Raw genomic sequence first — 25,662 nt, 5'->3', positions numbered from 1 at the left:
AGCGTAAGAACCTACAATGAAGCTCTGGGCAAGGAAAGAAAAGAGGCTAGGGAGCAAGAAAAGCAAGCAGATGGCATCAGCTATGGGGCTGGGGGTGAGGGTGCTCTGCCCCAACCATCAGAGAATGGAATGGAGGGAGTGACACTTCACAACCATAGCTGGACATGGTGGTGTGGGAGCTGACCATCCACTAGAATGTCCCAAAGCAGAGGAAGGGTGCCGCAGATGTGACCTTGAACAGAGCAAAGGCAGACCTAGACTACGTACAACAAAGAGAGATCAACATCATCAGAACCAAAGACCTCAACGCTAAACAGAGGTGCCAAAAACGACACAGCATCAAAACGTTTACAAGAATGGTGAAATGAGCCATGCTAGAGGCATTTAGCCACAGCACAGCCCTGGGAGGCAGGTGGGGTTATTGTGCCCATTTTACAGATGAGGAGACTGAGGACAGAGGTGAAGTGACTTGCCAGTGAGCGTCTGAGGCGGGACTTCCTGACTCTTGGTCTGTGCTCTGATGGCTGCCTCTGCCTCTGCTTTTTCTTTGCCCTGGGATGCCCAGGAAGTCATGCATACGTGTGCACATATATACATACATGTGCACATGAGCACATGCACACACATATACACACACACACAGAGGAATCTGCCAGTTGCACTATTCAGTCCATCACCCCCATCTAGCACCTCTCGGCAGAACTCTGCTATGGTCTCTCTAGATCCTCCAAATAAACCTCCATCCAGGAAGAAGCAGGTTACATACTCCCTCTCAAGTGACGATGAGGGCTCCCCATCCACCCACAGGGCATCTAACCATCTAACATCTAACCCTGACAGCCAAAGGGTGATGAAGACATGGCCAACCTCTGCCCTCTTCTGTTTTTCCATGTTTGGGTATATAGAGATACATTGGACGAATCCTGGTGCCAGGGGCCAGTGAGGTGCGAACATAAAACCATTCCCAGAAATCCACACAAGCAGGGAAAATGAAATCAGCCCCTCAAAGCATGGATGTGTATATGGATAGAAGGGTCCATGCATGCATGATGCTTGGGCACCACCCAGCCCATGCCCGCTCCTGGCACTCGGTCCCTTCACCTTCAGCCGTTCGGGCCCATCAAAGGCCATGTGCCGGGCCTCTTCCATGGTGTCACACACAAGCCCATTGCCGCACACAAATTGGATGACCTTCTTGAGCTGTGGAAGCTGTGTCTGCACGACATCTATCACCATCTTGGAGCCCTTCATCTCTCGGAGCCTTTCATTGATGGGTTTGATCTGAAAATGTGACAATGAGCATTTATCTTCCATATGGCCAGGTCTGATCACATTAGCCCCCTAGGCAATAAACTCTGGGAAATGACCTCTAGGGCCAAACATCAACTGCTCCATCTGGCATTCAAAGCTCTGCCCAGCCTGGCCCCAACCACCTTGTCCAGCCTGATTACATATCACTCCCCTCTATGGACTCCATGGTCCAACCCAACCAGCCTTCTTGTGGCTCCATCCACCTCTTACTTCCACACCTTTGCCCTGGCTAACTCTCATGGCTGGAATACACTACCTCATTACCTCTGAGACAGCTCAGATGTCATCTTCCACACAAACCCTTTCTTGGCCCCAGTTGCCAATGCTTCCCCAGGCCCTCTACATTAGGACAAGTCTATTTTTTGTATCTCCCTGTACGTAAATGTTTTCTGTACCTAACAGGCTGGAAGCCCCTTGAAAGCAGGCACATCATCTTTGTCTTCACCGTGGCGCCTGGCACTTAGTAAGTGCTTCCTGAGAGTTTACTCAGAGGGTGAATATTGTACAAGTGGGTCTCCTGACTCCTGATGCTCCCCCAAGCTCCTGTAGCCTACAATTCAATGAAAACTCTGCCCCTGATGAGCAGGCTGTTGCAGCACAACTAGGCAGGAAAGCAATGCAGGTATCCCTGCTGTGAGGACACTCCAGGAGCACCATGTTATGGTGGAAAGGTTATCTTAGCAAGAGGCCACTATTTTAGCCTTGACTTACATCAAGGTAATCCAGAGCAAGGAATGTCTCAGGCTCAGCTCTTTCTTCCTTTAGGAATCGAATGCAATCTCTTGCTATTTTTTCTGAAACTACCACAATAGCGACCATGTATCTGCCGAAGAGTTTGGTCACAGCAAGCTGGTACTTCTTATGAATGGGATGACATAAATCAAGGAGTCTGCCAAACTTAGGAAGGTACAAAAATAAGGGAAGAAAAGCACATGAGTATTTAGGGTGTGATTTTTTTCAGTTTCCAGAAAAAGCACAAATATATCATTTCCAAAACAACAAAAACCAAAACCCCTCCTTGACTTGGCTATAAGTATGGACTTGCAAATGTCACGGGCACCTTGCATTTCCTAAAGTATTCTAAATACACAGAACAAAGAGCCTCAAAAGGTGACTCCAGCCATTTCAAAAACCAAATGCTTCAGAAATTGCCTCAAATTCCATGTTTTTAAACAAGGTAACTGAAATAAAAGCAGGTTCTGAAAAGCCCAGGAAAATCTTCCAGTTCATGGAAAACAAAAACTGCCTTCAAGGAAAAGCCACATATGCATTTCTCCTCCAAGGCCTCCGTGCTGAGGAGTCCCTGTGTTCTCAATGGCCATGGCAGAAAAGGAACAACCGTCTGGCTAGCAGGTCCCACAAGCTGCTAGAAAAGCTCCAAGGATCAACCCAACAAGAGGCTGGCTCTTCCAAAGGAGACCACCATGGCCAAGTTGAGAGACTCAACCACAGGAAATCAGACACCAAAAAGAGGAATATTTTTTGGCTACAGCCACTCATAAAGATTAGGAAAGGCATAAAGGGGCTTTCTTCCGTACTGGTGGTTAATGAAATCATGAGTCTTTTATAATACTCAAGTCTTACTTTTATCCAAGAGATAGAGCCCCTGCCTGGGAGTCAGAAGGCCTAACATTTCAGTCCTAGCTCTGAACTCCCTAGTCATGTGACTGACCCTGGGCAAGTTACAAGATATTCTTCATTAAAATAGAGGGAATATAACTCCACACAGTGGTTGTGCCTGAGAGAACACAGTACTGCCAGGGACATCAAGAGCACCACTGTCAGTCCAGGTGGATGGGTTGGTGCTGATCAGATTTGTCTTCCCCACTGAACCGAAAGGCTCCTACTCTAATTCACCCAGAAGGCTTAAGTCAAATGTTCCAGTTACCACAGACTCAGGATAAAGTCTTTTCAGGAACTCCAGAACCTCAGCTTTCTTTTGTTGACACTTTCCTTCATGGTGATCAATGCGTGCGTTCTGTAACTCCCCTCCAATATGACCCAATTCATTGTTCACTTCAGCCATTCGGACTTTGGACTGCTCAATCTCCTCAACAAGGGCTTGCTCTTGCTGTGTCTTCTCTTTCAAACAATCACTAGATGCCAATGACACAGAGAGAATGGAAATTGGAGATGGCATTATGTGCTGTTGGCTGGGGGGGGGGGGGAAGGTTAATTACATGGTCATTACACGTAGGTTGGGGCTTTCAGAGGAAAACCTAATACAACCAGACCCAGCCTGCATCAACGAGTCATGACTGTGGGCATCTAGTCCCAGTGGAAACCAAAGGTCATCAGGCTACCACCAGTGAGGAGGATTCTATATCTTCCCAATTTGGGGTGTCCTTAATCATTAAGAATTTTGTTTTATATTTAGCACAAATACTACTTCCCGTCCCAAACTGATTAAAACTTCAGCACTCTTTACTAGTCTAACTATTGTGGAGGCAACTTGGAACTATGTCCAAAGGGCTATAATACCGTGTACATGCTTAGTTTCAGCAATCCACTTCTAAGTCTGTGTCCCAAAGAGATCAAAGAAAAGGGAAAATGACCAATAAGTACAAAGATGTTGACAGCAGCTCTTTTTATGGTAGCAAAGACTTAGAAATTGAGGGGATACCCATCCACTGGGGAATGGTGGAACAAGCTGTGGTACATGATTGTGATGGAATGGGGAACAGAACCAAGAGAACACCATGCCCAGTAACAGCTACACTGTATGATGATCAAACTTGACATTAAGCCAAGACAATTCCAAGAGACCCATGATGAAAACTGCCAGCCGCCTCCAAAGAGAGAACAGACAGACTGAATGCTAACTGAAGCCGACTTAGATCACTTTCTTTTTCTGGGCTTTGTGTGCATGTTTTCTTTTGCAACATGGCTAATAAGGAGCAATGGTTTACATGACTCCACATATATCATCAATAAAATATGGTTTGCTTTTTCAAGGAATGGGGAAAAGGCATGAGGGAAGGACAAAATTTGGAACTCAATTTTTTAATGTAATTGGAAAATATTTATCAAAATAAATAAAAATATACTTAATTTTTTTCCAAAGTGTAATCCTCTTTGAGGATAAAAAAAGCATTTATTCCAGTGCCAAAGAATTTCAAGTCTCAGAGGTCATAGAGGCCACACACAGCGCCTTCCTCCCAAAGCCCTTTTGCCCCTACTACCTTCTATGTGCTCTTCTCCCATCCCACCAGAATCCTAGAGTCCTTGAGGAAGGGACTGTTTCATTTTTGTCTTAATGACCTTATCATGTAAGTGCTTCATGAATACTCAGAACTTCAGATTTTTTGGAACTGTAGTTCTTTGAAAGATGACATGATTCAATAATTACAAAGAAAGGCCCCCAGACACTCCCTTCAGGACCCATGAACATAACATCAGTCGTCTCTCCTGCTCCTCACAAAAATACTTGGTTAGGTCATACAAGATGTGCTAAGCCCCATCTACAGATGAGGAAAGGGAGGTTCAGTGACTGACCCAAGGTCACGCAGCTTGGTGCCAAGATTTATTTCTGTGTCTCCTGACTACAAATGAGGCTCCTGGATCTGGATCTATCTCCTGGATCTGTCTCCCCAGGGAGGAAGGCATTCTACTTTTGGAGAGCAGCCACAGTGGGGCTCTTCCAAACCCCCTTTGGCATGACCTTCATTTACTTTCTGCTGCAAAGGGAGAAAGAAGGAGGCAAAAGGAAGAGGGCCTGAGCCTCCTGGGCTGGTCCATGTCCCACCCAAATCTCTAACAAACCAGAATACAACACATTTGTTTCTATACCTACATGCATGAATTTGTATACTCCTCCAGTTTCTCTATGCGTTTATTATGGTCTTCTATTTGTTCCTTTATTTGCTTTAAATTTCCCTAAAAGAGCAAATGGAATTTAAAATCAGTTATGGGAGATACAAAACAGACCTTAGATAAATGTGCTATTGGCGGGGGGGGGGGAAGGTTAATTACATGGTCATTACATGTAGGTTGGGGCTTTCAGAGGAAAACCTAATACAACCAGACCCAGCCTGCATCAACGAGTCATGACTGTGGGCATCTAGTCCCAGTGGAAACCAAAGGTCATCAGGCTACCACCAGTGAGGAGGATTCTATATCCTGTACACGGCAGGCCTACATTGGGCTTAAAAGGCTTGTTGGCTGCTCTGATCTCCTCAATCAATGACATCTAAACATCTTCAGGTGTAGTTTCAATTCTGAAGTCTTCTCTCTCTTGAGGATTAGCTCTCCCTGTCCCAACTAAGAGCCAGAGCTGTACCCACACCCAACCCCAAAAGCCCTCAAGATTTCCTTCTGGCCCACCAGAGACTGGCATTCTGGCCCATCTCTACTCATTTTTCAGCTGCCTTCTCTCCCAGCCTCATTACCCCTCATTGATCTTTATACCCCAAGTGGCCATGTTCCTACCACTCTGCTATTCCCTAGAGCAGAGATTCCTGACCCAGGGGCCCTGAACTTGCTTTAAATAGCGTGAAGACTCTATTTCAAGAGACTTGCTTTTCTTTGCTAAAATACAATCCATTTTATTTTCTACATTTACAAATGTTATCTGGAGGAGGGTTCCACCCACAACTATCATGGTCTGACTGGCCAAAGGGTCCGTGACACCTATATACATTTTGTCTCTACAAACAGTACTTTTAAATACTATATGAATGTCCCTGTGACCATCGTTGGTCCAAATCCTCGACCCTTCTAGGTCCCTCTGGGAGGGCAGGCCCTCCCCTGCGATGTCCCACATCCGTTCCAGCTTCCAGGACTCCTGACCATACTGACAATGATTAGAGTTACTTGACATGTGTATTTTACCTTCCCTGTGTAAAGTGCAGGGAAACACTAGCAGCTACCTTACTACAGGCCTGCACACAACAGGTATATAAAACCTGTTTACTGAGGGGCTACAATCTTCATTGTGGGGGGAAGTATTCACATAAACAAAGTTACAGGTCCTCAAAGTCTTCAAGTATGAACCCTACCGTGGGGTTGACTCCTTGTCTGCAGGTCTGGAAATACGTTTTCTAATGGAAATTGGGGTACAAATGAATGACAGTTACATTCCCAAGTCAATCCCCAAAGGCATCTTGAATCACGAGGTCACTCAGTAATATGCTCTGTCACTCAGTAATATGCTCTAAGAGTCTAGACTGTTCCTGTCCCAGGGGCAGCGGGGCAGAAGAGGGTATTTTCTTCCCTTCTCTGAATTCTCACCGGAACAATCTCCAGCCACCTCCCTGCAAGCTCCTCAGTGCTCTCGGGTTCTCTTGGCTCTTTCTAACAAATGGATGAGGTTGGCACCATAGTCACAGTGATATGTGACAGGATGTGGCCTACCTGAACTTCTGCTCGCCTCCTCTCCCCAAATGCCTGTCTCTCCTCATCTGCCCTCTGTTCCCACTGAAACTTTTCCAGTTGCTGGGTCATGGTTGCCACCTTCTTGTTCACTTGTTCCTTGAGCTCCTTGTACTGATCCAGCTGGATAAAGAACATTCAAACATGGCGCACACAGTGAGATGGGACAGGAAATTCTCCAAGCATAATGTCTTTGCCTGGCAGATCATTAATATTAAAAAAAAATAAAGATTGTATCCAGGTTCTGCAATTATTGGCCACTTCTGCCTAATGAAATCATGTAGACTCAAATGAATTATTTCAAGAAATAGGTCCTACCACAGCTCAGCTGGATAACTCAGTTAGTCAAAACAAAACTCTAAAGTTTTGGCCAACATCCTCCAAAGATGAGATGAGCTAAACTCTTACTGTGTGGCCTTGGTGAGGAAAACCAAACATTTTTGCAAAATTAGATGTAACCTAGACATCTGTAGTTCTTTCTATGTGTGTAATGGAATATAAATTTGTTGTTGTAGTTCAATCTTTTTAGCCGTGCCTGACTTCCATGACTCCCCATGACCCTGTTTGGGGTTTTCTTGGTGAAGATATTGCAGCGACTTACGATTTCCTTCTCTAGCTCATTTTACAGATGAGGAAATTGAGGCAAACACCCAGGGTCAAACAGCTAGGAAATGTCTGAGGTCAGATTTGAACTCAGAAAAATGAGTCTTCCAGATTCCAAGCAGTGTGCTCTATTTACCACACCACCTAGCTGCCCCTTCAATATAATAAATACTTACAAACAGAGAATCTCCACAAATATTGTATGCACAATCTTCTGGGCATTTAAATATATCACATATTTTGGAAGATTATACACAAAAATAATGTAGAGAAAAAAATTTACATGGAAAATCTTTCAATTTTTCATGTAAATGCACAAGTAATCAATTTAATTCCAAATGTGGCCTAGTCTTAATTCATCCCAGTCCTAAGTGAAATTAATTCATTTCCCCTTCCATCACTGAAATATCATCTTAGCATATCCTGCTAGGTAAAAAATATGAGGAACAAAGGATCATTTCCCTCTTGATCTTTCACTTGATTCTTCTAGCCCACAGCAAACCCAAGAGCCTAAATCATGGGCTTCAGGAGGCTGGATTCTCACCTGACTGGCTTCCAGCTCGATGTCCTTCCCTCGACGCAGCCTCTCTTCTTCAACTTGCTTCTCAAAGTTCCTCCAGGTCCTGTCTAAGTCTTGAAGTTCTTTTTCCAAGGCTTGGATGTCATCTTCTTGCTTGGCGCACTGCTTCTCACTGACCCTGATTGACTTCTTGGCCGTCTCTAACTTCTTGAGGTGGTGGGAGGTATTCTCCTTGGCCTTGATGTACTGGGGCCTCTTCTGGTTTAGCATGCCCTCGAGAGCCCTGGGAAGAAAAGCCACACTTGCCTGCCTTCTGTGGAGGCCAGGGCCAGGAAGAAGGGGCAAGTTCGCTCGCCCAACAAGGTCAAGGCCCTAGGAGCTATGGGACACTGGGTATGTCCCTTGAGCCGATCATTTCCTCCCCTCACACTGACAGGACTGGGGGGAGCTACGAACTTCAGGTTTAGAGGGATCTACAAATGTTTCTTTAAGCCCAAAAACAAACACACAACTCACTTCATCTCTTTTTCCATTTGCTGAAGCTCTCTGGTTAGCTTTCCAAGGTCCTTTTTCTTGCTTTTCACTGCATTTTCATCAACAGAAAGGGACTCTCTGATAAGGGCCAATTCCTTGTTCATTTCATCTAATTCAATGCTCAGAAACTGAATTTTTCTCTCATTGTGGTAAAGCTGAAAAAGCTGCAGCTGGATCTTCTTCCCTTTCAGGTCCTCGAGGAGGAGCTGGTAGCGATCAGCCTGTTTAGGGAAAAACCAGAGGAGGCCTTAGGGGGCCTAGGACACCCCTCCCTGCCCCTTGATCCTTATTCCTGTCTGTCCCTCTAAGCTTGGGAAGGCTCCTCCATGTGCCAAGGACATGGAGTGCTCTGACTCCTCTCCCTGATGCTCCTTTCTGGTTCACCCCACCAGCCTCTACTTTCGTGACTCTCAGCCACTATTCGGGGGTCCCCTCTGTCCCTGCCTCTTCCTGTAATTGACTTGAGAATTTCCCCTATGGTCCTGCCCTGGTATATCTGCCTGGGTCTCAGGAGATTGGACACAGCTAGCCCTCCCAAACAAGAAGCCAACAGATTCTGACATTGTTGCATGGATTAAGCACCACTGTGTCACAAGATCCTGGGCACATCCTCCCTTCAGGCACTCATGCTCTAAAGGTGGGGAAAGAGCCAGGAAAGGCACTGTCCGAGAGCTGAGGGGGGAGAGAAGAGCCTTATCTGGGGATGTCAGAGAACTTGGCAGGGGAAAGGGGACACTGGAGTGGAGCCTTGAAGGACAGAAAGAACCTCCAGAGATGAAGGGGGCCCACTCTGGGCCTGGAGAGGGACCAATGCTCAGTGGTGAGGCCCTTAAATGCCATGCACAAGGGTTGTGGCCAATGGAAAGCCCCTGAAGATTTTGGAGGCAAGGAACGCTGCTGTCCAAAGGGGGTCACAGGCAGGCACAGGAGGTTGGTTAGCCCGTGAACAGAAGACTCTGGGTGGTTCCCCCCTACCCCACCTCAATGCAAACACTTTGTGGGGATAAGAGCAGAAGCCTTTATCAGCTGCTAAATCTTTGAATTAAATATTCCTTTGTAAAAGCTAATCTCATTACAAACTGAGAGGCGCCAGTAGTCAGGAAGACCTGAGGTCAAACCTGGCCACAGACACTTAGTTATATGACCCTAAACAAGTCACCTAACCTCTGTTTGCCTCAGTTTCCTTATCTGTAAAATGGGGATAATAATAGCACCTCCCTCCCAGAGCTGTTATGAGGGTTAAAGGTGATAATGTTTGTAAAGTCTTTAACACAGTACTTGGCACATAGTAGGCATGATGAAAAGGCTAGCTGGATATTCCACTAAATGATTAAACAGAACTGGGGTGCTAGACAATGGTCCCTAAGAAAGATAAAACACACATGGCAGACACTGGGACTGATGGCAAGAGAGGAGAGAGCCTCCCCCATCCCTCAGGGTTATCGGTCAACAAAGTTATCAAGCACCTACTGTGTACCAGGCACTGTGTATTAGATAAGGAGAAGAGGAGGAGGAGGAGAGCACTGTAATGAGCTTGGCGTTCGGACCGAAAAAGGGGAAAGCCCCAGTCCTTGCTGACATCTGTCACAGGGGTTTTGAGGGGTGTCTGCCAAGTGTGCCAAACATCCTGTCCCTGCCCCCAGAGCAGAAAGGAGTGAAGGAAAAGGGCTGAGGCTCAGACCTGTGTCTGAGGGGAGGACCAAGGCAGGGAGGGAGCGAAGGCATCCCCTCCAAAGCCACAGACTGCCCAGGACACACCCAAGGGAGCAGCTCTCAAGTCTCCCCCATGGGTGATGCCATCCCGGCAAACCAAGCCATGACCTGCCTAATAAAGAGACCACTCTGGAGAGCAGTTAGGAACTCTGCCCAAAGGGCTAGCAAGCTGTGCATACGCTCTGATCCTGCAACACCACTGCTAGGGCTGTATCCCAAAGAAAACAAAGAAAAGGGAAAAGGACCCATATGTACAAAAATACTTATAGCAGCTCTTTTTGTGGTGGCCAAGAACTAGAAATTGAGAGGATACCCATCAATTGGGGAATGGTTGAACAAGCGATGGCATATGATTGTAATGGAATACTACTGTTCCATAAGAAATAACAAGCAGGCAGACTTCAGAAAAACCTGGAAGAGAACATTGTACACAGTTAAGGCCACACTGTTCAATGACTAACTTTGACAGACTTAGCCCTTCTCAGCAATGCAAGGATGTAAGACAACTCCAAAAGACTCATAACAGAAAATGCCATCCACATCCAGGGAAGGAACTATGGAGTCTGAATGCAGATCAAAGCAGACTATTTTCACTTTTCTGTTGTTTGGGGTGGAGGATAGGGGTTTTCCCCTTTTGTTCTGTTTCTTCATTCACAACATGACTTGTGTGGAAATATGCTCAACATGATTGCACAATCTATATCAGACTGCTTTCTGTCTTGGGCGGGGAGGGAGAAAAAAATGAATGAAGACTATCTTTACATATAATTGGAAAAAATACTATTAAAAAAAGAGGTCATCTAGAGGCATGGAAATCCCAGAAGAGGGCACAGAGTTCAGACTTAGACAAGAATGTCAAATGACCCATGACCACATGGCAAACATAGAACAGAAGTACACCTGATCTGGGAACAACAAGAGGTTTGGGAAAGAGGGCAAGGGTAAGGGCAAGCCTCTCCAATCCCCCTTCCCCCCACAGGTAGACTGAGCCTTGTACTGAGTGTGGCAGGTCTCTGAAAACATAAGTGAAGGCCAAAGGCAGCAGTTTGAAAATCTGCACCCGTCCAAAGCCTGCTTATGCAGTGTCTTTCTGTAAAGCGCTTTACCTACATCATCTCATCTCACTACAACCCTGGGAGAGAGGGGCTGTCATTGTCCCCACTTTACAGATGAGGAAATCAAAGCAGGTAAAATGGCTTGCTCAGGGTCCCACAGCTAGGAAGTATCTGCAGGCAGCAATTTTAAAAACTGCCAGACTTCTGAAGATCTAGACTGGGCCCTTTATTTTTCACTTGTTTTCATCAATTCCTTGAGATTCATAACCTCTTATTCCTCCAAATGAATTGTTATTATCATTTCTAGCTCTATCAGATCTGCCTGGTAGGCAGATCATTAGGAAAATGAAGTCAATTACTTTTGGGAATACTGTCATAAGGCCTCACCAGCTCCACCTCCCCGTGAGGGAGGGAGGACTCTTCCTCCCATTATTTGGCACCATCATTGTTTCTGTACAGAAAGCTCGGGGGTTGTATCCACTTGGTTCTGGCAAGGATCTTGGGGGCCTCTCTCTAGGAATTTGGAATGGAAATTCCCCTCTCTGCTGCGGATTCAAGTACTGTACAGAAAGGCTGTGAACTCATGTGCCTTTCCTCTATTTCCTGCAGCTTTGCTAAATTCATTGTTTCAATTAATTTTTAGTTGACTCTTGACCCAAAAAGCCATGGTCTTTTGTTCTCTTAATTCCCTCAGTTTCTTCTTTTTGTCTTGGTGCCACAGCAAGCACTCAGCTAAGGAGCAGTGGTCATGGTGGTCATCCTGGCTTCACACTTGATTTTATTAGAAAGGCCACCAAACTTTCTTCATTATAGACATGGTTTGCTCTTGGTTTTAAATGCTGTGGCACAGCATGTAGAGCACTGGGCTTGTCATCAGGAACACTTGAGTTCAAATTCAGTCTCAGTCACTTCCTAACTGTGTAGCCCAGGGCAAGCCCCTTTACCGCCATCTGCCTCAGTTTCTTCAACTACAAAATGGAGATAATCATAGCATCCACCTCCCAAGGTTGTTGTGAAGATCAAATGAGATCATATTTGCAAAGTGCTTAGTAGAGAGCCAGGCACACAGTAGGTATCATACAAATGCTATTATTATCAGTTACTGAATTTGAGAAGAAGTCCATTTATTCCTATGTTTTCTAGTATTTTTTTTTAACAGAACAGGCATTAGGTTTTGCCCAAAAGCTTCAGCATTTACTTATTTAAGCAGTTTTTATCATTTCTGTTAATATGGTCTATGATGTTTGCATTATTTTCTATACTGAATCAACCCTATATTCCTGGCATAAATCCAACTGGGTCTTAATGCACAATCATTTTACATGTTGCTACAGTCCAATTGCTAGTAACTTATTTGCATCAATGTTTACTAGGGAGATCGGTCTATACTGTAGGCCAACATATAGTCTCTATTTCCTTTACTTCCTCTTAATTGGTTGTGAATTTTCCTATTCCATCTTTATATGAAAAACTTAGTTTTCTTTCATTAATCATTTTAGCTGTTTATCTATTTTGTTAATAGACCAGATCCTAGTTTTATCAATAGACTTTTTTCTTTCAAATTTGTCTGGTTGTGTGTCCAATTCATGTCAACGTTCTTTCTCTCTCTTGTGGATGAAGGCTTTCAGAGAGAAGACATTTTGCCCACAGGAGTGCTTTCACTTCAGCACCTATGGTGTGGTGTCTCACTGCTGTCAAGTTCTCTGATGAATGCAGCAGACATCCTAGAGCATACAAGACTCAGGACACGTGTGGCACCTGAAATGGTGTCAACCTGGAAGAAGGCCTCTACTCCCCTAGAGGATTCCCAGGATTCTTTCTGCAGAACGCCTACTGAGGTGTTCAACAGTTTGATCCATGATTTGGATGAAAATACTGATAATGGATTTCTCAAATTTGCAGATGAGACAAATGTGGGTATGCCTAATATAACAATTAACGGAACTGGGGATCCAAAGAGATCTCAAAGGCCATGGGCTTAATCCAGGTACAAAACAGATGGAGCCGAGGCAGAATTTCACATGAAGATAAAGGACAGAAATAGTGAGAGCCATGCTTTTAGCACAGGCCACATGGCAAGAATTGTGTCATGTGCTAAAGATACAGCAGAAAAAGCCAAATGGTTCCTGCACTCAGAGAGTTCATACTGCAACTGGGGGAGACACAGATGGAATAGCCTCAGTCCTTAGGTTCTATGGGGAGAGCAGGAGACAGCGTAGAGGTGAGGCCTGTAGGACCTCTGGACACAGTGCAGGGCACACTACTCAGGGCACAGTCTGGCGGTCTTCTGGCTCAGCAGACGCTGGGCCTGTGACTCAATCAATCCAGGTAGGTTCTGGGCAGCTAGAGGCCATGGGAGAAGGGCTGGTTGGAACACTGCCCAGAGGCCAGAACCCCTGTGGCAACAAGTCTGTCGGAGCTGGTCCCTGGAAAATTTCCTAGCCAGCGCGCTACTGACCATGACCACCTACACAACACCAGTAGGACTGAGAGGTGGAATGTGAAAATGAGAGGCTTGAGGCACCTCCTGCCAAATGCGGAAGCCTGCTAACTAACAAGGCAGGGACTATGCTGGAGAGTGAACAGAGCACTGATGACAGAAGACAGGACAAGAGCCAGGTGAATCCTGGGAAGAACACAAGGTGGGGAAGGCTCTGGGTTTAAATCTGGAGTCAAGAGGAGCTGGGCTCAGTTCCCATCTCCAACATCTGCTAACAATATAACCCCGAGCAAGTCATTTCTCCCGCGATTGGATGAACCCTGAGGCCCTTCCCATCCCAGGAATCCTGTCCATCAATCAATGAGCATTTAGGAAGTGCCTCCTGTGGGCCACTGTGCCAACTGCTGTCTGGAAGGAGCCATCAGTCTAAGGGCGAAGAGAACAGACTAACAACCACAAACATGGGACACATCCAGAATAAAAGCGGCTAGTTTACTTAGGAGGCTTGGGAAAGGGGAGAAACCAGAGAAGCAGGAGGTGGGGGGGAGAGAGGGTTGTGTGGTATGGGAGAAATAGGCAGGGGAACAGCCCCTTGGGGCTGGGGACAGGATGTCCTCCGGGACACTGGAGAACCCCTAGGGAGAACATGCATTTCCCTGCTTCATACCTGGCACTATAATTCTACTTAGACGACCTCAGATATCTCTGTGGTTCCTAGGTGGCCTGGTACACAGAGGGTTAACTTGGAGTCAGAACGGCCAGAGTTCAAATCCAGCCTCAGACACTTACTAGCTAGGCAAGCATGAGCATGTCATTTACCCTGTGTGCCTCAGTTTCTTCATCTGCAAAATGGACACAATAACAGCACCAACCTCTCAGGACTGTTGTGAGGATTGAATGAGTTAACATGGAAGATAAAGCATTTTTACCTAAAGGCTGCCCAGCAGCCACAAAAGAAAATTCACTGACCAAGTCAGCTGCTTCTTAAAAATCCCTTCACAAACCTGCACACGTGTCCTCTACACAAGGGAAGATGGTGCTTGCCACTCCCCTGCCTAAGCCTGCCCACTCCCTGTCCTGTTTTTACCACAGATGGCTGACCCCCCCCTCCATATGAGAAAGTGGACGTGGGCCAAGTATGCTGAAAGACGGGAGACAAAGGAGGCCAAAGTACCCTTGGAAAGTGCCTGCCCATTACAAAAACAATCCCGCTGTGAAGGACAGATGATGGTGAGCCTCAGTTTACAGCGGAGGGACACAGAGACTGCCGAGCTTCTGAGGCCAGCCTATCGAGGCTCCATTAATGACAGGAGCAGTGTCCAATGAGCTCCTGGCCCTTCTCAGACCCATCTTTTCGGTTTATCGCAGCGGGAGGGAGCTCCCTACAAAAGGCAGATCTGTAACTTGACCCTGGCCTCTCAGATCCAGCAGTAGCTCGGAGTAGGGGGTCACAGGAAGGCACTGGGTGGGCAGAGGGAGCTGCCAACTGCACAACCAGGGGAAAAAGTCAAAGAAAAGCAGACTTTGGTGGGGTACAAGGAAGCATGAGGGAGGGCTCATTCTTGCCTCAGAGACGCTGCTGAGGTCATTCCTGCTGTGACCCAGAGATGACCTCTGAAGGACCTTCCCACCCTGTCATTAAGTGGTTTTTACGCTGCCAAGGAACAGGAAGAGAAACCATGGGTCCATGGGGATGAAAGAGGTGTCAGACCCCAGTGAAAACAGAAGAAGGTGTAAAGCAGTAGATAAGACAACTTGGAGAGAGAGACAGAGATAGAGAGAGAGCTTCTGCCCCTGTACGGGGCACCAGGCACATTCAAGCACGGCATGGACCTCAGGGAAAGGAGAGGGCCAGAGGGGCCAGGCCAGCTGGCCAGGACTCCCAAGTTTACGCTCACCTGATTCCACAAGGAGTCACTGCAGGGACACAGACCCCAATTTTGTCACTTACCTCTTCCTTCTCTAACTTCGCATGTTTGCGTTCAGCTGCTACATTTTTTTTCTTATTAAAATTAAACTGGGCGTCCTCTTCAGCTTTCTGTACCTTTTTCTTCTTTTTCTCATATTCCTCAGCAAGTTCCTTTGAACTGCTAATTTCTTCAAAAAACTGAGTTCTTTCTTTGGGTTTCTTCATTGAAATGGATTCTACAGTACCCTAAAACAGAACGAGACACATCAGCTTAATTAAGCTCCTACCACGTGCCAGGCCACATGAAAAACACAAAGAAGGGCAAACATGAGGTCCCTGCCCTTGAAGGGCTCTCCCCCCTCCAAAGGGAAGGGGACCCGAAAACCACTCTATGTACAAGTGATAGGGATGAAAGGTGACCTCAGGAGCCAGAACTGCTGGAAAGGCCTCCTTGAGGAGGCAAGATGTGAGCTAAGAAGCGGAAAGGAGATGCTCCAGGTAGGGATCCCAAGGAGGCTGGCCAGCGTTGGCACCCCCTAATGAAGTACACACTTTGCTTTGGGCATCAGCCATCTCTGAAATTTTCCCCCATCCCCTTCTCCGCTGCAGGAGCTTCCAGTGTGTCCCGTGCACCCCTGGATAAGAGATGCCCAGCCTGGCCTCACCTCCCCTTTGGGGCCCAAGTCCAGTCATCACAGCACAACTTCCACTTCATTTTAGTCAGCTTTTTAATTACCCCAGGTTTTGCAGGCTACGTTTATTTCTTCAAAACTGAGCATCAACTGCCCAGTGGCTATTTACCTGAAAAACCAAGCAGTTCCTGGCTTTGACAATGATGCCAATTTTTTCCAGCTCTGCTACATAGACAGAACGACTGACAGGATTATCATTAAAATGAAATTCTGATGATCCCCCTAGAAGAGATAGAAACTGAGTCACAAGCAAAGCAAGAAACCTTGGCTCCTGGGTCTGACGGGTAGCAAAGGTTTCTCTATGACCCCCAAAGTGCTTGACTCTCTAACGTGGGCAGACCCAGCCTTCGACATGTCTGGCTGGTGTCAGGTGTGGGAGGCAGCAGAGGCAGGGGTGCTGGGGGGAAAGGCGAGCCTGGCCTTGGGGGGAGGGGCAGGCAGGAGGGAGCAGGGCAATGGGGGGGAGGGCAGGCAGGAGGCCCCGCCCCCACCCCCTCCACGCACCTCGGATGCTCCTGCAGAAGCTCTTCTCCTCGCCGTCCTCCTCCACGTACACAGCCTCCACGCGGGCGCTAGCCGCCACGGGCCTGCCCACGTGCGCGCCGTGGATGAGCTCTTGCAGGCTCCTGACCCGAAGCTGGCCTGGCCTCTCGCCCATCACGAAACTGAGCGCATCCATCACGTTCGACTTCCCTGAGGGGCGGTGGTGACGTCATCGGGCCGAGCTGGAAGGGGCCCCTCCCGTCCCCCCCCCCCCCCCCCCCGGCCTCCGCCTCCTCGCGGATCCCCTCCCCCTACCAGGCCCAACCTCGGTCCCTCCCTCGGCCCGAGCCCGCACCGGAGCCATTGGGGCCGACGATACAGGTGAAGCCGCGGAAGGGCCCGAGGACCTGGCGGCCGCGCCACGACTTAAAGTTCTCCACGAGCAGCCGGTCCAGGCGGCCCATAACGGCAGCGAGGCAGAGGGAGGCCCCGGACGCGTCGAGCCCGCAAGATGGCGACGGAAGCGAAGGCGAGGAAAGCGCGGGAATGAGGAGGCGACGAAGGCGACGGCGGAAGGAGGGAGGATGCGAGAGCTCGCGTGAGCGCCGAAAGAACGCGTGCGCGTGCGCGTGCGCGTGCGCAGCGCACCGGGGGGCGGGGAAACGAGCAGAGGCGGCGCGCCCTCGCGATGACCCTGGGCGGCGTTGCCTAGGAGCAGAGTGCGTGCTGTGTTGCCGAGGGAACGCAGAAGCGCCCTGCTGCGGGGCTCTGGCCGCGCTGAGCTCCCCAGCTCAGCTCCCGTGGTCCTCCGCGCCTTCGGGCTGCGCCCCCTGCCCACGATGCCCGTGAGGCCTAGAGACGTGGTGCAGCCCCAGGACGACAAAGAAGCGGCCTTCCTGGAGAGGAAGAGGCGAGCCGAGCTGGAGCAGCGGAGCCGCTGGCTCAACACGCGGGAGCGGTTGATCGGGGTGAGGCCTTCCGGAGCGTGAGAAGGGGGTGGAGGCCAGAAGCAGGCACGGCTGGGCGGGGCTGCCCCGGAGATAGATACAGCAAAAGGCCAAAGGCACCCAACTCGTCACCAGGGCAGGCCGCAAACCCCCCAACTTCCGGTACATTCGTCCAGTGGGCCAGCCCTGGGCACGCCATGGCTCCTGCCACCTCCCCCTGCCCGGAGCCCAGGGAGGGTCCCAGGCCAACCTGATGGTCTGCTGGGCCCAAGAATGGAGGACACCCACCCTCCATTGTTTGCTGCCTCCCGCCCATCCTGCCTTTCCGCTGGCTTGGCACAGATTCCTCCTGCCTTTGCTCTTCTGCTTAATGTCAGGATTGAAGGAGTCTCAAGGCCCCCACCCTCCATCAGAGGCGGTGGCCTGGAGAAGGCTTGGTGGGACCCTGCACTAGCCTCCTAACTCCTGGGGTCTCAGTTTTGTCATCTATAAAATACGTATATAAACCCTTGAGTCCCTGCTGCACAGGAGAAAAAGTGCCCCAAAAGGTGGGGTTTGGGAGCAGCATGGGGAGCCCTGGAAATAGCTGGAGCCTCAGAGCCAGGAAGAAGCCTGGGTGGAAGGCAGGAACTTGGGTGCCCATGGGATGACTTGGGCTCTGAATGCCAGCTTTGGGCTGGGTGTCTTCTGGGGGTCCTACTGGCTCCAAGTCCCATGATCCAGTGGAAACTCATTGGTGGGCGTCACGGCCCATCAGGACAGCACAGGAAGAAAGCTGGGAAGTTGGATGAGGGCACCTTACCCATGCAGCCAAAGGTCTTGTAACTTTAAAATGATTTCCAAATAGGGAGATTATAATGCCTGGGCAGCTCAGGTTCACGATCGGAAGATTCATGAAGCCACTGAGAAAAGAAAGCTTGAGATGATTGGTGAGTGGCTGATAAGGGGCCGCGAGGACACAGCCCCCTTCTTCGTACCCCAGTCATTCCCCAGTCTCCTCCTTCCTCACACATCCAGGGCCCTTCACTTGTAATAGCTTGGTCCAAGAGCATGTGCATACTACTCAGCACCCACAGCCACTCCTTTCTCCAAAGGATGCCCATGAGCTATCATGACTGGAGAGTCTTAGAATCTGCCCTTTTCACACAACCATTGATTAGCTTAGACAAGTACCCCAGTGGTGTGAAAGGGAGAGAAGCCTGCATTCTGGTCCGTCTGTGCTCTTCCTAGAATGTGTGGCCTCAGCCACAGAGAACATCAATAGTGCAAGGCCACATTCCCCAGCCAGCCCTATTGTATGAAAGAAGGTGGCATGTGACTCAGACACAGCAGCTCACCCCTGGGCTGGATCAAGGGCCATCCCCATCACTTTACACATGAGGAAACTGAGGCTGGAAAGGTTAAGGGGCTTTACCCAGGTGTGCCCAGCACTAGAACTCCTTCATTTTAAGAGTTCTCCCTCTCACGAAACTGTATTGAGACATGCCAAAAGCCAGCTCAGGGGGAGTAAAGGGGTCCGGCCTTTCAGGTCCCACCAGATGGTGAGCCACTAGAGGCTTCTGGGCATAGGCTGGTATTCTGTTGTGCTGGTTGGGGGCAGTTTGATGACCTCTGAGGGCTTCCAGCCCAGAGTCCCTGTGATGGAGGGTTCTGGGGAAATTTCTCCTCCCTGCCCCCACCTTTCTTATCCCTGTCTCCCTCCTCAGCCTATGCCAAGGCCCTTGGGTCCCTTCTGGGGAGCAGTTCCCCAAGGCACCTCTCTGACTCTGAGTTGGGGTCTTCTGTCTGCCCCACCTTCTGGACACCTCCCAGGGTCTCCGATTAGCATCTCCCACCTCCATTGACCCTGGCCAGCCCTTCCCTCGACCATGTCCTGGCTCTGAGCACCTGTGATAGCCTGTGCCCTACCTAGGAGCGGAAATGAGACAAAATGACCATATTGCCTACCTCTTGGATAAGCATCAGCAGAGGGACAAGCGCGAGCTCCAGAAAGCACTCACCGAGTTCCAGCAGACCTTTCAACAGCCTGAGAGTCGCCAGGAGTTTGACCTCTCTGACCCGCTGGCCCTAAAGAAGGATGTTCTGACCCGTGTGTCTGACCAGGACATTTCCAACACCACCTCTGGGCTGTACAAATTCATGGGGGAGGATCTGAATGCTAAGGAGAGGAAGAAGGCCCAGGAGGAACAAAACCGGGAGTGGTACCTAGAACAGCAGAGGACCCGGAACAATGCGCTAGCAGACCACAAACTTGCGGGTAGGACACCACACTAGCTCTGGGCCTGGGTTCATGCCCTGTCCTGGACAGGCACTAACTGGGTGACCCTGGACCAATCCCTCACTACCTCAGAGCCTTGGGGGAACTGGACCAGATGATCTGGGGCCAGCGGGAGGTCCCCATGGAGCAGGAGAGCCTTCCTTATCCTGGGCCATTCTGGACAGCAAGGATCTGTCTCATCACAGGGCCTAGCACACAGTAGGTGCTTAATGCATGCTTGTTGACTGACTCCTCGAGCATGGTCACATCTGTGTGTCCATAGTAGGTGCTCAATTGGATGACGAGCCATTGGTGGCTGGGGGTGGGCCTTTAGAAGGGGCCAAAGGGGTGGGATCTTGCATGATCCCTCAGCTCCCATTCAGCTCCCACATTCTCAGATTTTCTAAGTCCTGATCCAGGCTAGCTCGCTGTGTGACTCTCCTCCATCAGGTCAGACAGTGTTTAGGGGGCCTGACTTTGAGTCCCAGCTAGGGGACCCTCCTCCCCCCCCCCCCCCCCCCCGTGAAGTAAACCGGGCATCATAATGCCCGCCTTTCTCACCTTGCTTCCAGTCCCTCCTGACATGGCAGTTTCTTTCCCTCAGAGGGCATCTTCACCAAGACCAGGATGGAGTTTGACCAGGCGGCCAGGGACCTTCATAAGCTGGAACTTTCCACTCGACGTATGCTCTGCAAGACCGTGAAGGATTTCAACAAAAGTCAGGTAAGCCAGCCTTCACCTGGGGAAGGGCTCTCGAGGAGCCTCTGGGATCTCCTGTCCAACCAGGAGGAAGACTGGCCCCTGTCCCTCCTCCTCTCAGCCTCTCAAACCTCCTCAGCCTATGAGTTACATGCCAGACAAGACTCCAAGGACCCCAACCTGACGACTGCCAGGTGGACGGAGGGCAGAGAAGGGGATGGTCTCAGCTGGCATCTCTGCCAACACCCTCACCCACACACTCACCATCTATGACCTCACCCACCATCACCAACAACAAGCAGGCCTTTTTTGTGCCTCTCTCCTCTAGGAAAGGGGAGGATATTGGACTATGACAGCCCCCAGCCAGGGAACTAAAGATGCCAGGAAACTGGCCTGAAGGAGAGAGACCTGGCCTCCATCTGGGCAGGGGAGAGCTTTGAGGTTCAGCCCTTGAGGGAAGAGGATGAGGAGGAGCAAAGACTGGAATGACCAATGCTCTCTGAGACCTTGAGCACAAACAGCCACAAAGGGCCCAAGCTGCACCCAGGAGCCCGTCCCTTACCCCTGGGCATTCATGAGGCCTTCCACTCCTGGTTTCTTTCAGATGCTGGAAGTCATGGAAAGGAAAAGGCGTGAGCACAGACAGGAGGAGGAAGACAACATGGCAGAAATTGCTAGTGCCCTACGGAGCAACATCCTCTCTGAGAACCCACAGCAGATGACCAGCTCCAAGAACCCACAGCAGGCGACCAGCTCCTTCGAGCCACAAAAGGTGGTCAAGGACAATTGGAAGGGCCTGACCAGGGAACAGCTGAAGGAGATTCAACTGATTCAGAAGCAGCAGATCCAGGAGAAGCAGGTGCTAGGCGGCCTCCTGCCCCCTCCCTTGTCTCTCCTTTCCTCTTTTTCGTGTCCCAGTGGTCTGGGAATGAGCCTCTGGGAAGTCCTTGCTCCTGAATAGAAAACTCAACCTCAGTTTCTCTACCTGGAAAAGGGAGGTGACAGAGCTGTGGGTCATCTCCTCGGAGCCTGACAGAGGGGACAGGGGTGTAGATAAAGTAACGAGTCAAATTAAAATGAGATGCTCAGTGAGGACAGAGGCAGCTGAGGGAGGCCGATGGCCCTCCAACCCAGAGAACCATCAGAGGGGCCCTCCCTGAGCAGGCTTCCTGCCTTCTGTCCCCCTGGGCCACGCCACCTCCTCCCTGCTCTGGCTTCTCCTACCTCCCCCATCCTTCCTCACCTCAGGACAGACCTTCAGCGCTTTCTTCCTCCTTGTCCTAGTCATCTTTCATCCTCCTGCCGAAGGAGCTTCTATGGCCAGGAATCTGGCCATGTCTCTGCTCTGCTCCACTGCTTGCCAAGTCAGACTTAGACTCTTTTCCTTGACATACTCATGACCCTTATCATCATGCCGTGACTAGCCACTTGCCCATCACACCAGCCCAAGAGGTCCCTGGCTGTTTCCCCCTTCCTTGTCCCCCAAAGTTATGATCCCTTTGGAATGGCAACACAGCCCTTAAAACACTATTGAGTGTCATCTTCACTCATGTACCCATCAGCCTTGCCTTCAAGAGTGAAGGGGTGGGGGAGAGGCAGGTAGAATGGAGAAGAGCAAAGTGAGGGGAGAAGAGCAGGGAGGGTGGCAAATGCAAACTACTGTCCCAGCCCTGCCCCCTTGGCCATCCCTCCTTTTCCTAGGGGTACCCAATGTCTAGAATGAGAGGGCCCCAGCGCTCATATTTCCCCACAGAGACTGAAAGAGGAGGAAAGGCAGCAGGACTGGGATTGGGACCAGCAGCGACTCCAGGCAGCCAGAGCCAACCTGCTGTTTGAAAGGCAGCAGCAGCGGCTCAACCGGGAGCTCCGTCAGGCCATGGATAACAAAAATGTGAACTTGGCTCAGGAACACAAAGACATGTGAGTGGGCCAGAGGGAGGGGCTGGTGTGTGTGTATGGTGGGGGGAGAGGGGATCATCCAGAGATACATGCATCCATGCAGCCATTCATCCAACCATCCATCCATCCAGTTCATCCATCTGATCCATTCACCCTGTCCATCCATCCTATCCTATCCATCCCATCCCATCTGTTTGTCTGTACATCTGTCTATCCATCCATCCATCCACACATCCATCCCATTCATCCATCTGATCCATCCCATCCTGTCCATCTCATCCCATCTGTCCGTACATCTGTCTATCCATCCATCCATCCACACATCCATCTGATCCATCCTATCCTGTCCATCCATCCCGTCCCATCCACAGTGTGTCACAGTTGCGGATCACCAGAGATTAATCCTTCAGATGTTTACAACTTAGCCTGAGGCTGGGAAACCGAATTCCAAAAAAGAAAAAAACAGCAAAAATCCCATCTTGCTTGCCATCACAATCCATCCACATATCTGTTTGTCCATCTGTCCATCAGTACCTCCTAGTCAGGGAGGGGGAAAGAGTGGACAAGGGACACAAGATCTAGGTTCAGAAGTGGAGACCACATGACTCATGTTCTCTGAGCCTAAGTTTTTTCATCTGTAAAATCGGACACTTACCTTTCCTGGAGTTAGGACAGTCACATTTAAATGTCTGGAGATGATCAACTAGCAGTCCTTCGGGATTACAGTCTAACAGTGGGGGAAAGAAACCCATATAGTATTCCTCATATGGTTTGGGGCTGCCTGACCCTGCATGCTGGTAAGAAAAGACTGATACTTTGGTTCAAAAACAATGAGCTACACTAAGACAAGATGAGAAAGGGGGAGGAGGAAGGGGAGGGAAGGCAGAGGGAGTTAAGAATACTTGTGGAAAAGTCCTGAGGGTCCTAGTGGACCACAAGGCCCATATGAGTCAACAGTGTCCTGCTGCCCCTCTCCCTCCCACCCACCCCCCAAGAAGCTCATGTGACTTTGGACTGTGGTAAGGGATCTAGAAGGAGGAAGGAATAGTCCCAGGGTTCTTTGCTCTGACCAGACATCATCTGGGAAGTTGGTTTCACTTCTGGGCACCTAACTCTAGAAAAGGCCATGATGGATGAGTTTCCTCAGGATCGTGAGCCTGGAGACCCAGGGATATGGGCATCAGTGAAAAGAAGGGAGCTTTTACCTTGGAGAGAGAAGACTAGAGGGCAGGAGAGGTGATCACTGCCTTGAGGGCCCCCCAAAACTGGGTTTCTTGACTCCAGACCTAACGTAGTCAGGGATTGGGGATCAAATGAGATGGCACTACTCATGTAGAAAACCTTAAACCCACCTTTCATGGAAAACTGTTTCATGTGTGAGGGGCAGAAGGGTCCTGGCTCAGGAGCTGGGAGGGCCCTTCCAGGACTTGTGTCCAGTGGAGAGATGAGCGTGAGCCTGGAGTGGAGGGATGAGCCACATTCCACTTGGTGCTAGAGGGCAGAGTTAGGGGAGCAGTTACAGCAATAGAGTAAGAGTGCCACTATTGGTGGGCAAGGGTGTGGCTGCCATGACTATTACAGCATCTCTGGAAGGGTCTCACGAACACAGAGGATGATGTGAGGACCAGGTTGTAGATTGGGAGCAATACTTGGGGTTCTCTACCTTGCATGAATGGGTGGGGCCTGTTCAGTGCCATGGAGGGAAAGGCAGAGGGTGATGGCAAAGGAAACCGATTATAATGGATACTTCAAAGTAAGAACCAAGCTTAGCACCTCCAGGTCCCCAGATGAACTGATCTTCAAAGTCTGTGTGAGCTCTAAGACTCTCTGTTCTAGGCTCCAAGGTCTCTCCCAGCTCTGACATTTAAATATTACATTGTTTTGGGTTTTTTTACTTCAGTGATAAGATGGCCTCTGTACACGTAACAGGAACCTAAAAGAATAACGTAAAGAAAAAGTAAGAGGCATCAGAGTGAATAAGTCTGATCCTTTGGAGTCCAATGTTAGTGCTTTAATCCCCCAGCATCCCAAGATCAGATCCCCAGTTTACCATTTTCCAACGCAAACCTGCCCATTCCTGTGGGGATTTTGCCTCTAATTAGCTTGGCCTCTGGGGGAGGTAGGATCTCATTAAGAGGGTGTAGTATCTCATCATCCTTGAAATGAATCTCTGATATGAGGATATTTCAGGTTGGGTGGTATGTCTTCCTCTTTGTCCTTTCCAGAGAACCCCAAAATCCAGTATCAGTCCATGGGTCTGGTTTGTTTTATTCTAGGCAAAAGTATCTCAAGGAGCAAGTCTACACTAATCATTTGACTGCACAATATTTTACACAATTTAATACATCTAGTAAATGAGGAAGAAGACATAGCCCCTGATTTTCTGGATGTCTCGAGAGAACTTGTTTTTTCATTTAAAAATAAAAGCCACATCTTTTCCTTTGGTTGCTGCTCTACATGCAGGAGCTGTCAGCAATTGAGACCAGAGTCTGGGGATATCTGTCTCCCCAAAACTTCACAGTCCAGGGGCTCTAGACAAGCCTCTCTCCATCTATAGAAAATCTCATAGTGGCAAAAACTCTGTCTGCTTCTTTAGTGCTAGAGCGGGCATGACAATGTGGGTCAAATGAACAGATGTAAAACGGAATAGGAAACATGGTCTCTAGTAGATGGAATCCTGAACTAGGTGGGAGGAAAGTTGGGTACTAGTCTCAGCTTTGCCACTACTGTAACCTGTTCTAAGTTACCCCCTAGCCCTGACATCCCCTGTCCTCTGGCCCCTCTAAGCCCTGACATCCCCTGTTTTCTGGCCCCTCCCAGCTCTGCCATCCCCTGTTCTCAGGCCCCTCCCAGCTACTCCATGTTCTAATAGGTTCCACTCCCTCCTGATCTCTCCTCCTCCTTGGCAATCCACTGAGACAGAAGTGGATGAGGTCATAGACAGCTCTCAAGCTGAAAGGAACCTTTGAGGCTCTCACTCCACCCATTTTGTAGCCCAGGGATGGGCAGAGACAGAAGGAGGAAGTGAGGCCCAGTTCAGTACAGGCCATGGGCCACCAGCTGCAGGCACCATGAGGGCCAGGCTTAATTAGGAGCCCATCTGGAGGCCTTGCTAAGGGGACGTCTCATGTCATCCTATCTCCTTGTAGCTCCCTTTAGCAGAGGGGCCTTGACTAGAACTAGGCTTGCCCAAGGAGGCCAGAGGGGGAACTGGACATACACACTCCAGC

At 49.4% G+C, this 25,662-nt stretch overlaps 2 protein-coding genes across 4 annotated transcripts in view; one reads left to right on the top strand and one right to left on the bottom strand.

Annotated features, from left to right (window-relative positions):
- Positions 1 to 17,241, bottom strand: part of SMC1B (structural maintenance of chromosomes 1B) — a 42,250-nt gene extending 25,009 nt beyond the window's left edge. For all 3 annotated transcript variants that reach the window (XM_072596609.1, XM_072596611.1, XM_072596610.1), the window contains exons 1-11: positions 16,986 to 17,241; positions 16,652 to 16,840; positions 16,257 to 16,369; positions 15,498 to 15,701; positions 8,321 to 8,559; positions 7,829 to 8,087; positions 6,664 to 6,804; positions 5,105 to 5,187; positions 3,200 to 3,407; positions 2,023 to 2,208; positions 1,102 to 1,281 (exon numbers count right to left, since the gene is read on the bottom strand). In XM_072596609.1, coding sequence (XP_072452710.1) covers positions 1,102 to 1,281; positions 2,023 to 2,208; positions 3,200 to 3,407; positions 5,105 to 5,187; positions 6,664 to 6,804; positions 7,829 to 8,087; positions 8,321 to 8,559; positions 15,498 to 15,701; positions 16,257 to 16,369; positions 16,652 to 16,840; positions 16,986 to 17,094 — 1,911 coding nt within the window. In that variant the 5' untranslated portion in view covers positions 17,095 to 17,241. The remainder of the gene's footprint in view (positions 1 to 1,101; positions 1,282 to 2,022; positions 2,209 to 3,199; positions 3,408 to 5,104; positions 5,188 to 6,663; positions 6,805 to 7,828; positions 8,088 to 8,320; positions 8,560 to 15,497; positions 15,702 to 16,256; positions 16,370 to 16,651; positions 16,841 to 16,985) is intronic.
- RIBC2 (RIB43A domain with coiled-coils 2) lies at positions 17,177 to 24,876 on the top strand. The gene is given in 8 exon segments (XM_072596612.1): positions 17,177 to 17,354; positions 17,357 to 17,598; positions 18,425 to 18,506; positions 19,490 to 19,834; positions 20,439 to 20,557; positions 21,138 to 21,392; positions 22,287 to 22,453; positions 24,709 to 24,876. Coding segments are annotated over 8 exon segments (1,470 nt in total). The 3' UTR covers positions 24,791 to 24,876.
- Positions 24,877 to 25,662: the final 786 nt, after the last annotated feature.

This window comes from Notamacropus eugenii, chromosome 3 (assembly GCF_028372415.1).
Source record: "Notamacropus eugenii isolate mMacEug1 chromosome 3, mMacEug1.pri_v2, whole genome shotgun sequence".
NCBI lineage: Eukaryota > Metazoa > Chordata > Mammalia > Diprotodontia > Macropodidae > Notamacropus > Notamacropus eugenii.
Note: the sequence above shows the minus strand (reverse complement) of the source record. Positions and strands in the feature narration are given on the sequence as shown.